Genomic DNA, 13,133 nt, shown 5'->3' with positions numbered 1-13,133 from the left:
GTGGAAACGCGGCACATGAGGACGGTCCGAATGAGAATCAGGGAGGAGTGTCCAGCAGTGTGGAGCCCAGCAGAGTGACAAGCTGAGCGACCCACAGCGAAGAGACAACGGGCGGAAGAATCACCTGCTGCAATCTGGTGCCAGTGAAGCCACGGAGACCAGCGCAAGACGGACGCTGTAGGAGGACTGCCAACAGGAGGTACATGCCGGCTTGTACGCGCGTGCCATCAGAAGGACCGAATGCTCGCCACGTGCGCAGGACTGAGAACGCTCGCCATGTGCGCACTCGCTCAGCAGCCTGGATCAAGACGGTAAGGAGATCTGAGGCCCACGTACGCAGTACAGGGTGCAAGCCACCCGACCCACTGATCACATCCCGAGGGCCATAACAAAGACTACTGCCCATACCAGGCCCTTGCACACTGGTTGTGCCCAGCCCGCATTGTAAAAAAAAAAAAAATGTTTCTTATTCTTCTCAACCACTTAACACAGAAGCATGACACGCTGGCCTGGCCCCCCAGAAACGATACTATGCACCAACCCCACGAGCCATACAAAAGCAGTCTGAAAAGGGGCACAGACAGGCACCATGAACAACCTGAACACGTGCCGCAGCCCCAGTACCACACAGCACCTGAACGCATGCCGCCAGCAACCACAGCAAAGGCAAGCCCATAATGGAGCCTCTGAACAGCCTAAAGCCCACCGAGGCCTCATGGCAGAGAACCCAGAGAAGCGCCAATAGGAGCCACAAAGCAGAGACCTATAACAGTGCCACCAAACAGTCCTCCGTCCCAGCAAAGGCAAAACCAAAGTAATTTGGACAGAGCGAGACGGATGCTCCGCCGTCAGGGCCAACCCACCCGGATCTACCACAGACACCTGTCACCAGCACCCTATGACTCCAACAACATGACGGACAACGTACAGGCTGTGGCGGTTGCAGGTGCACAGGCCCCCGCAAACCCACGAATGCCATCTCTCGCCTTTTTCTTAAAATGGCCCAACCCGTTCACCCTCCACTCACACCACGGCCAAAGATGGGAAGAATGGGTCAAAGAATTCGAGGACTTTATGGGGGCGATAGGAGATCACGACTCACCCAAGAAAATGGACGTACTTGCCAATCTTGCAGGGAAAGAGATAAAGAGCATAATGAAAACAATTCCTGCACAAGTAAGACACACATACCAGAGCCTCCTCGCGGCACTCAACAGAAAACTGATCATACTTCCCAATAGAGACTATGAACGATATGCATTCAGTCAATGCACACAGCTCCCACGCAAATCCATTAGCAAATTTGTCACCCGTCTACAGAGGAAGATCCTACACTGCGACTTCACCATTTTCAACAATGATGAGGCTATGCACCTGAGAATCATCGAAGGGTGCACCTCATCACAGTTCCGGAAGCATCTCCTTGATAAACCACTACCCCTGCAAGAGATCATTGACCTTGCGCGCATATATGAAAGGGTCGACGCCCAATCTGCTAATATTGAGAACCCCAGAAAGAGAGGCACCATCCCGGCCATGGCCGCGGGGCAGCCAGGGCACACCAGATACCCCAGATTCATGGGAAGACCAAGAGCCAGAAGCCCACAATCGCGGCTTCAGGGCAACAAGCATTGCTACAGGTGTGGATTTGAATTCCCCCACAGAGGTCCATGTCCGGCCATCGAACAAAGATGCATGCGCTGTGGCCAGGAGAACCATTTCCAGGTGATGTGCAGAGAAAACACCACCGCTTACTGATCAGATACCCAGAACGAACCAGGGAACCAGGGAACCCAGTGACCGACTAACTGAGCAACGAGACCCGCTGAGATCATTCCAGGAGAGGTACCCAAGCGCAGTGACAGCCCGACCAGAAATCATGAGGACACTGGAAGACCGAACCATTGAACAACCCAGATGCCACTCATACGACTACCCACCTAGCCCGGACATATGGGATTACCAGGCCTACCTGGAGCCAGCAAACCAGGGAGGAACCGGACTCCATCAGGAATATAACCTGTGCATAAACCCCGCCCCACGCTACACCCGTGACACATATGAAAGCCCGCCTCCAGGCATACTGCCGGAATTTGGAGAAACTCAACCCTGCCCCCAGGACAGGTATAGCAGAGAGTACATAAGGCTCATTAGCACCTCATCAGATGACACCATGGCACCTAAAGTAGCAGTACAACTCGGAGGCCGATGCAACCAGTTTGTTGTGGACACAGGGGCGACAGTCAACGTTATGAAGGAGCAAAACATCCACTACAGGCAAAAGGTAAATTTAATTGTGACCTAACGCACAGAGGCCACAGAGTACCCACAGTCATCCATGTGATACAAAGTCCCTCCATAGGGCGCAGCCTCCTCTGTTATCGGACCGCACAGGCACTCGCCCTTTTCGACATTCATTACAAACCCTCCGAAGTTATCCAGGGCCTTCCGCCAGGCACACAGATGGCAAGATCGATGTCCCTCCTATCGCAAGACATCGAAGGACCTACAACCATGTTCACAAAACCACTTGATGGGGGAGGGGAGACAGCATGAAAGGAACGGTCGTCAGCATCCACATTACCCTGAAAATTGCCTCAGTACCCCAACACCCACGCAGGGTTGGACTCCACAAACAAGAGAACGACTACCAGGCTATTTGCTGACGGGGTGGGGGATGCCCACCCAGTAGACCACACATCTCAACACCTGGAAAGGGAAAAGGAAATCACTGCATCACAAGAGGCAGAAGACGTACTAACCCCCTGCGTGCCCCGTCAGACAACAGCCTCAAGCAAAACTCCAGGGCCTCTGCAAACAGTACCCCTGCCCGATGGACAGTGGCAAAGGATAACCATAGACTTTCATGTCCCACTAGAGGAAAGTGGACTCCGACTCGTCATAGTGGACGAAAGTCCCGACTCCCCCTCATCAAGTACAAACCACCAATCATCGGACCAATTATAACTGGGACTGGAGACCAAGGAGAGACAAAGCAGAATGCCTCTTTTTTTCAGCAAGCTGTACATGGAGGAACCGGGGCCAAAGGAAAAGGCAGCAGCTGAGGCAGAAGGAGCAGAGGATGTGAAGAACCTCAACTAAAACGTACAAGCAAGACTCGGGAGTTACCTGGCAGGACTCATCGGACCATAAGGCGACTCCAACGGCTGATTGAACAGATGTAGCTCGGGAAGTCTCATGTTAAGTGAGGGGGTTGTTAACAGGGGAAGAAGACAAGCCCCTTTAAGTAGGAGGGACCCAGGACAATGGGAGGGAATGGGAGGCGGGAGAAAGGGGAGGGACAGCGGGGAAAAGGGGACAGAAGATGTAAGGAGGAATAAAGAGGGTTGAATACAGCCTGGCTCCTGCGGCCTGTTGGGGAGCCGACTATAGGCTGAGTCTGGGGGTGAGCAACGGTCGCAAATCCAGGCATTCCAATCACTGACACTTATGTCAATGCTTCTTCCAGGCAGACTGTCTTTGACATCCTCTTTGTCATTCCCTCTCCGGACCAATGGATTCCACATATGGTCTCAGTACTCTCCCCTTTTCCCCCTTGCCCATTAATGTTGGAAACCACTGGAAAGTACTCTTGTCGCACTTCCCTTCCTCTAGGGCCACTCTTAATGTCTACCCGATTTGCACTGTCATGGTCCTGGGCTCTCAGCCAAACCTCCTCCTATTTGATAGGCGTCTTCCATCTCTCATCAATTTCCTCCCTTCTCCTGCCACTCCTCCTTCTGCCAGTCATCTGCCACCACCTACGTGTGTACCATATTTCTGTACCCCTCCTCCTAAGATCAGCAACCATCTCCACTTAGCTACCCTCAACTCTCGCACTGCCGTTACACACTCCTCTGGCATCTGCCACTTACTTGAAGACCTTGACATCCTGGCCAACATCTACAGGCCACCTTGTCTGGTCTCCAATTTCCTCTCAGAGTGGTCTGACCTCACCTCTTCTCTCCTGGCCTCCACCTCCAAATTTCCCCTCCTCATAGACTTCAATATTCACCTTGACTCTCCTGAAATGGCTCTGGACTCTTCCACAACCTCTGTGACACTCTTTCCATCTCCATTCTTCCCTCTGGTTAGACGCACTCAGCCAGACACACCTTGGATGCTCTCATCTCAACAGACATCCCCATCTCCAACCCTCTCACTACTCCTCTTTCCTGGTCTGATCATGCTCTCCTGTCCTCCTGGGTCCCCCAACTAAGCTCCTCCCGCACTGCCAGTCTCCTTCTCTGTCATTCGACCGATGAAACGTGTGTCAGTTGCTGCTTTTGTCACCACCTTCATTTCCCCTCTCACTCTTGCCACTGACACCCACACTGATAGAGCCCTTACTAACCTCAAACTCTCCATCTCCAACTCTCTGGACATTCTTGCCCCTGTCATGAGGCTCCACTTGAAGCTTGCCTCCAGGCGCAACAGCTGGTATGGCTCAGAACTGGCTTCTCTGAAACGCAAGTGCAGAGGTGCTGAGTGAAAGTGAAAGACTTCGAGAACATCCTCTGACAAACTGGCCTGACGCCTGCTTCAAAGACAACACAGACTGTCCATCCGCTAAAAGAAGAGGGCTCATATCCAAGCCACATCTCTGGGGCCACTAACAACACAGCTGAGCCAATCCTACTGCAGTCTCCATTTCTCCTCTGCATTCCGTGGCCATCTGCACTGCACTTGCCTCTCACCTCATTACTAAAACTCAGGACATCCTGTCCTCACTGTTGTCTACACCACTCCGTTCTCCCTCACCCACTCTTAGGCCTCCCTTAGCCCCCTCTCCTTTTCCCTCCTTCTCTCCTCTTTCTCTCCCATATCACCTGATGAGGTCTCTAGACAAGTCCACTCTATGAACGTCTCATCCAAACAGGTTACCCCCTGCTCCTCCAGAACTATCAAGGACAACATTGCTTCCCTTGCTACAGCTTTGTCTGGTTTCTGCAATCACTTCTTTGCCACTGTATTCCTCCCGCTACTTCTCAAATCAGAAATGCTTCATTCTGGAAAATCGCCACACCAACGCCTAAATTAACGAAATTGCGCATTCTGCCGTGAGAAGCTGTCCCTGCGAGCATCAGGCGTCTTCAGCAACCGGACTGGGCATTTCTCCATTGCTCACCACAAGACTTAGCCACTCCAAAATGGCCACCCGTGATTTTGCCTACACCCTGCAAGCCTAACTTCCTCATGCTGCCAGGAGCACGACGTGATTGGCCTTCACCCCATATTTCTGAGCCTATCACATCGCCAGCCCACCAGCAAAGGCACACCTCTAAGGCTACGACCCCTGTCGTGAGCCTGTCTGGAGCCGGAGGAGCCATAGCCTGTTGTTCTCCCGACATATGTATCCAGTTCCAGGCCTCAATGGGTAAGCCCTCCACTACTGTGCACATATCCCGCCCTGTATGCTGATCCCTATCCTGTGCCGTACCACGCGCAAGGCCAACTTGCCCTCCTGAACTGTGCCCCATATCTCCTCCTGCCGCATCCGGCCCCACGAGTGCACCAGCATCGCTCTCTGCCTCATACAAGAACATCCAACCCACGGACCTCAGCCGTCACCTAATCCCCACTCCCATATGCACTACCTTTAGTGCCTGGGCCCGCTGCACAAACATCCCGGTGCATGTGCCTCCACGCACTACACCACTGCACCGATTGGATCCACAAAGGGATACTCATCCTACGCTTTCGCCTGACTACGTGATCATCACCTCCACCAGAGTGTGCCTTAATAACACTGCCAACTGCCATGTCTGCTACATGTCACTAACCTTTAACTATTACTGCTAGTTCGTGACCATGCTATTAACCTTGCCTTCTATTAATATAACTACTCTGCCCCAGCCACCCATGATTGGCTGTGATGATACAACTCTAGGGAACACATCTCACACAGTAGCCACAATGATCTAACATGCCGCCAGCTATGCTGTAACCAGACCAGCAACACTTATGCAGCACTCATTATCCTGTGCCACACATGTCTTGCTATCTGATTGTAGCGCCTAATACCTACCTGTATTGCCATTTGATTGATGCATTCTGCACTAACTTTGCTGCATTTTGATTGATTGTATTGCCATTTAATTGATGCATTCTGCACTAGCCTTGCTGCATTTTCAATTGATTGTATTGCCTTTTGATTGTTGCATTTTGCACTAGCTGCTCCACCAATTGAATGTTGATCCTTGCACCTAGTTGTGCTGCCATCTGATAGCTGCATCTAGCACCTAGCTGCTCCACATTTGACTGTTGCTTTCTGCACCTAGTTATACTGCCATCTGATACTTGCATCTAGCACCTAGCTGCTCCCCATTTGACTGTTGCTTTCTGCACCTAGTGGTACTGCCATCTGATAGCTGCATCTAGCTGCTCCACCATTTGATCATTGATCTTTACACCTAGCTGTACTGCCATCTGATAGTTGCATCTAGCACCTAGCTGCTCCCCATTTGACTGTTGCTTTCTGCACATAGTTGCCCCGCCTTTTGACTGCTGCCCCTAGCCAACCAACACACCAGCTGCTCTCCACGCCTTCCCCTCCAACATCCCCCCACCTATTATCCAACCCTCATTCTTCACAAAAAGCAACATCACTACAAACTCTGCTACACCCACTATAACATCACGCACCAGACCCACTAACATCAGGAACCAACTTCTGGGACTCCATTCTAGACAACCTAACACCTCCCCTCAAGCTCACCTAACTCATCCAAGACCACAGAAATGCCTACTCACACAGCCAAACCAACTGCACCCACACTAGTCCTGACGCACCCTAACCCTGCTTTACCTGTTCCACACAACACCACCCCTTCCACATCCCAGCCCCCCCACACAACCTGCAGTGCGCCCTTATCAACGCTAGATCCATCCCTGCTCATGCCACTGAAATCCACAAACTCCTGATCAACCTGGACCTCGACATCCTAGCCATCACTGAGACCTGGCTACACAGCGCTGCAGGGCCAGCCCTCAACCTTGCCATCCCACAGGGCTACTCCATCATCAGGCAAGACCGCCTTTCTTCAGTAGGAGGTGGGGTAGCACTCATTCTGAAAGACCACCTAGAGGCCAGACAAATCACATCTAACTTAGGTGATAACATAGACTCCCTTGCTATAAAAATCACCCTCTCGCCCAACTCCACCATCTCCATCAACCTTGTCTACTGCACACCTGGCTCACTATCGGAGTTCCATGAGAACCTCCTACACCGCCTCACAGAAAACCTAAAAACCACTTCCAAAAGCATCTTTTAGGTGATATCAACCTTGGGTTCAATGACAAAAAGGACAAGCCAGCCAAATCCCTCTCACTAGCCCTAGGAACTAGGCTTCGACCAAAAAATAAGCTTGCCCACACATGACAAAGGGCGCATCCTTGATTGGATAGCCAACCACAACTGTAAGCTTGACATTAGGTCCAATACCCCCACTCCCTGGTCAGACCACCACATCATTCACTTCCTCATCCCTGCCGCGTCTAAGACCAAAAAGCCTAGCCCTATCCCCCCAGCCTTGACAAGATGCACCAAAAATCTCACTAAAGATAAGATCATACCACACCTCAGCACCCTCACAACAGACCTTAAGTCCTCCGACTCATCAGTGCTAGCAGATATTTATAAGCACACCATAAGCACTGCTGTAGACACCATTGCCCCTCTAGAGAACAAAAAAGCCAAAACAGTGAAACATTGAAACACCTGGTTCTCAGCGGAACTAAAAGATCTCCGCTCTCAAGAGAAAAGCGCTGAACACCTGGCAGAAACTACCCTCCCCAGCCACCCTATCCTCCTACAAAAAAATCACCTCGCAATACAAAAAAAGCTATAATTACAGCTAAGTCAACTTCCTACAATGAAAGAATCAATAATGCAAGCTCTGAATCCAAAGAGCTCTTCGCCATTTTCAAAGAACTCACCATACCAGTTACCAAATCCCAAGATAGTGTTAAAGACCAAACTTGGTGTAACTCTATACAATCTGCCCTATTGAACAAAATTGAAATCCTACAAGAAAAAATTAAGGAACACCACAAGAATCTATCACAGCACACTAAATCTACCACCAGCACTGACCACCTGCTCACCTCCAGCCTAGTGCACCCATCCGCCAAAGCCCCCATAACCCCTTTCACATTCAGGGAAGTAACAGAACAGGAAGTCACTGAGATAATGAACAGGATCAAACCCCCCAACTGCAAAGGAGACCCCCAGCCCAGCCAGCACCGAAACACTCGCCCCCTTCCTCAAATCCTTCATCAACGCCTCCTTCAACACCAACACAGTTCCAGACAGTCTAAAAGAAGCCTGAGTACGCCCCCTTTAAAAAAAAAAACACTCTCGACCCAGACATTGCTAATAACTATGGGCCCATTACCAGTGCCTTTCCTGCTCAAGATCCTGGATAAAGTTCCCTACACACAAATCCAGGAATATCTAGAAACCAATCACATCTTAGGCAAAAGACAGTCAGGCTTCCGTCCAGGTTACGGGACAGAGTCAGCCCTACTCGACTTAAAAATACAACTTGGTGACATCATGGACAAAGGCAAAACAGCACTCCTTCTCCTACTGGATCTGTCCGCTGCCTTTGACCTTGTCAACCACGATATCTTAGACATGCACCTAAAAAATGGAGCCCACTTCTCCCCAGAAGCCATCGCCTGGGTGGCCTCATTTCTAAATGGAAGACTCATGAAGGTCTTCTCAGACACAGCCTCTGCATCCCCTACTATAATCCACTCTGGCGTCCCTCAGGGCTCCTGCGTCGTCCCAACACTCTACAATATATTTATCCTTCCACTCTTCAATGATCTTGCCTGTCGCAACATAGCGTACACCAACTACGCGGACGCCACGCAGGTTCTACTCCGACTAAATGGGACCTATGAAGAAGATGCGACAGCCCTAACCAAAATCTACACAGCCATCCAAACCTGGATGGCTGCCAACGCCCTTTGCCTAAACGGGGACAAAACTGAAATCCTCACAGTAGCTACTCCCACCGCAATATAAAACCTTCAACATCGACAATTCCATCATTACAGTTTCCGAGACTGTCAAAACCCTAGGTGTCCACCTAGAAGCCTCATTATCCATGTCTCGCCAGGTCAACGCCGTAGCCTCCTCCTCTGCGCTCACCACCAAGATGATCAACGCAGTCAAGCCCTTTCTCTCCACCAAAAACTGCCTATCCATAGCCAGAGCCACAATAGGCACTAAACTTGACTATTGTAATGCCCTATTCGTCGGCACAGCTGTCAACAATCTAAAAAAACTCCAAATCACGCAAAACAACGCGCTCTGGGCAGCGCTATCCATTCCCAAAAGGGAACACATCTCTCAAGCAAGGAAAGAGGCCCATTGGCTACCGGTTAAGGAACATATACTCTTTAAAACCATGGCCATCACACATAGATGCCTTACATGTGATGTCCCACCCTACCTCTCGGAAAGAATCACCCTCAACTCCTCTAACAGACCTACCAGAGCCCACCGCACCAACCAGATCTATGTTCCTACGTTCAAAAGAACTAAAGCCGGAGAGTCTAGCTTCCAACACCTCGCACCCAAAAATTGGAATGCCCTGCCAACCTCACTAAGGATTGATAAATCATACACCACCTTTCGCATAAACCTAAAAACCTTCCTGTTCTGCTAATGTTCTATAACCAGCCTGTATAATTATAGTATTGCACTGTAACCACAGCAAAGCATAATACTTGACCCGCTCTGTCTACTACCACTTGTCATTCTCAATGCTGCACTCAGAGTATGTAATCTGCTATACCACTGCAAGTGACTATGTTTAAATCTTACCTGTGTTAAGTTCAAGCTCGCTGTAACAGCACCACGATGCCTCAGGGCAGTTTCTGTGCGCTTTATAAATGCAAATAAATAAAAATAAAAATAAATGGGTCGACTATCTCTGAAACCACCACTGCTTGCGTGTAACAATTATCACAACACTTTCTCAAGGCAGCACTCATGGTGTGGCCAAGCACATGTGGTTGTTAGTAGACACAAATGCATAACCACTCACTGCCACTCTCGCTGAGACCTTTACGGCATGACATATTATTGTCAATACTGTCATACCCATCATTACATAGTTCCTATTACTTATGACCACTGTAGTATGTAGGAACAAATAGAATCAACAACTCCTACTGAGAGAAGGGATCGATAGAGAGAGTCTGATGCCCCTTTTACTCAATTGCTATATATTCCCTCTATTGATGAGGTAAGGGATCAATAGAGCGAATCTGATTTCCCTTCTACTCAATTGCTGTATATTCCCTCTATTGATGAGGGAAGGGATCAGTAGAGAGAACCTGATGTCACTTCTGATGTCATTTCTACTCAATTGCTATATATTCCCTCTATTGATGAGGTAAGGGATCAATAGAGAGAATCTGATGTCACGTCTACTCAATTGCTATATATTCCCTCTATTGATGAGAAAAGGGATCAATAGAGAAAATCTGATGTCACTTCTACTCAATTGCTATATATTCCCTCTATTGATGAGAAAAGTGATCAATAGAGAAAATCTGATGTCACTTCTACTCAATTGCTATATATTCCCTCTGTTGATGAGAAAAGGGATCAATAGATAAAATCTGATGTCACTTCTACTCAATTGCTATATATTCCCTCTATTGATGAGGGAAGGGATCAGTAGAGAGAATCTAATGTCACTTCTACTCAATTGCTATGTATTCTCTCTATTGATGAGGGAAGGGATCAGTAGAGAGAATCTGATGTCACTTCTACTCAATTGCTATATATCCCCTCTATTGATGAGGGAAGGGTTCAATAGAGAGAATCTGATGTCACTTCTACTCAATTGCTATATATTCCCTCTATTGATGAGGGAAGGGATCAATAGAGAGAATCTGATGTCACTTCTACTCAATTGCTATATATTCCCTCTATTGATGAGGGAAGGGATCAATAGAGAGTATCTGATGTCACTTCTACTCAGTTGCTATATATTCCCTCTATTGATGAGGGAAGGGATCAATAGAGAGAATCTGATGTCACTTCTACTCAATTGTTATATATTCCCTCTATTGATGAGCTAAGGGATCAATAGAGAGAATCTGATGTCACCTCTACTCAATTGCTATATATTCCCTCTATTGATGAGCTAAGGGATCAATAGAGAGAATCTGATGTCACTTCTACTCAATTGTTATATATTCCCTCTATTGATGAGGGAGGGGATCAATAGAGATCTGACGTCCCTTCTACTCAATTGCTATATAAGCCCCGCCCACCTGGTGCCTTCCTGGTTGCCGCTCTTTTTCACCACTTAGCAAGCCCCGCCTACCTGGTGCCTTCCTGCTTGACGCTCTTTTCCCTACTTAAGGAGCCCTCCAGCCTCTTTTCCTTTGCAGCTGGGGAGCAGGTGTAAGTGGATCTAGGTCACATGGCCTAAGCCAGGCCCTCCTGGCGCCTTCCTGGTTGCCGCACTTTTTCACCACTTAGCATGCCCCGTCCACCTGGTTACTTCCTGCTTGCCACTCTTTTCCCTACTTAAGGAGCCCTCCAGCCTCTTTTCCTTTGCAGCTTGGGAGCAGGTGTAAGTGGATCTAGGTCACATGCCCTAAGCACCACCCACCTTCTTAGCCCTGCCTCTTCCTTCCTGCTCTTAACTCTTAGATCAAGGGTGTCTCTCGCCCGGGCTTCCAAAGTGAAGGGCAGTCAAAGAAAAGGGCAATTCCTGTTTGGACCTGTTCGTACCAGGAGGATCCAGAGTCCGACCCTCCTGGTAAGACAGCAGGTAAGCATGCACCAACATGTGTTTACACCGTCAGTCCCCACAGGCCATCCCCACCCTCTCTGGTCCCCCCGTGTTGTTCCCTTGTGCTCCCCCCCTTCCTGCACACAGGAATCTGTCCTGATACATTCTGGTTTCACCATCACCGTCTTGTGGCCAATGCTAGATTTTACCTTTATGGACTTCGTTGATTCGCAGTGCGTCACCCTTTCTCAACTCTCATGCTGGACTTCCTTTGCATCTTGTACTCATAGTGGCCCTGAATCATGCTGTTCCCATCTTCATCTTGTATCCAGACTTGCAACATTTTGTATTACTACTGACTTCTGCTATTGTAGTCGCTCTCCCCTCTAGCTTCTCCACTCTTTTTGACGGTGGGCAGTCATAATTTTGAAAAAAAAATGTCGACAGACAAAAATGTCGAGAAAAAATGTCGACTTTCGTTTTTTTTAATTATATATTTATTTTAGGGGTTCGGGAGTTAAAAAAAAGGGAAAAATTAAAAAAAAATGTAAAAAAAGGGGGGTTGGGTGAACCCCCCCATTTCGAAAAAAAAATGCATTGAAAAAAAAGTCGACATTTTTGTTTTCGACATTTTTGTTTCGAAATTTTGACTTTTGACATTTTTGTTGTCGAAATTATCACTATGAACCCTTTTTGACTGCTTACTCTCTGTTCTGTCCTCCCCTCTCCCTTTTCCTATCTCCTCCCCTCCTCCCCTTACTTTCTTCTATGCACTTACTCTATCAGAATTGTCCCTGGACCTAGCATGATAGCAACCTCGTCTGTCGCTACCCCGTCCCCTTACTGTTCCCACACCTCCCTCCAGCACTATCTGAAACGTTGTCAGGCCTAGTACGATAGTCGCTTGTTTTGTTCCTCTCTCCCTTTCTGCACCCCTCTCTCTCACCTTTTGTTTTCCTCCGGCTCTACCAGAAATGTCATCAGGCCTAGTACGGTAGTCGCCTGTCTGTTTCCCTTTCCTTCCCACTCTCCCGCTCCCTTCCTTATCTATGTCTTAGCACTTGCACTATCTGAAATGTTGTCAGTCCGAGTACGATAGTTAATTTCACATCCTTACTGTTCATGGCCTGTAAGAATGTCGTCGTATTATCCCTTGTTCCCTCCCTTGCCTTGAAGCGCTTTGAAACACATTGTGTATAGGCGCTATATAAATAAATAAACTACCATATCATATCATACATGCCCTCTATTGATGAGGGAAGGGATCAATAGAAAGAATCTGACGTCCCTTCTACTCAATTGCTGTATATTCCCCTCTATTGATGAGGGAAGGGATCAATGGAGAGAATCTGATGTCACTTC

The 13,133-nt window shown here is 48.6% G+C and overlaps 1 protein-coding gene across 1 annotated transcript in view; it reads left to right on the top strand.

Moving 5' to 3' along the window:
• Nucleotides 1-1,879: 1,879 nt before the first annotated feature.
• Nucleotides 1,880-13,133, top strand: part of LOC138568890 (vomeronasal type-2 receptor 26-like) — an 83,880-nt gene continuing 72,626 nt past the window's right edge. Inside the window, exon 1 of the mRNA XM_069646671.1 lies at nt 1,880-2,284. Within this exon, the coding sequence (XP_069502772.1) occupies nt 1,880-2,284 (405 nt within the window). The remainder of the gene's footprint in view (nt 2,285-13,133) is intronic.

This window comes from Ambystoma mexicanum, chromosome 2q (assembly GCF_040938575.1).
Source record: "Ambystoma mexicanum isolate Mex_15411 chromosome 2q, UKY_AmexF1_1, whole genome shotgun sequence".
NCBI lineage: Eukaryota > Metazoa > Chordata > Amphibia > Caudata > Ambystomatidae > Ambystoma > Ambystoma mexicanum.
The sequence above is the reverse complement of the archived record's forward strand: the minus strand, read 5'-3'. Positions and strand labels throughout refer to the sequence as shown.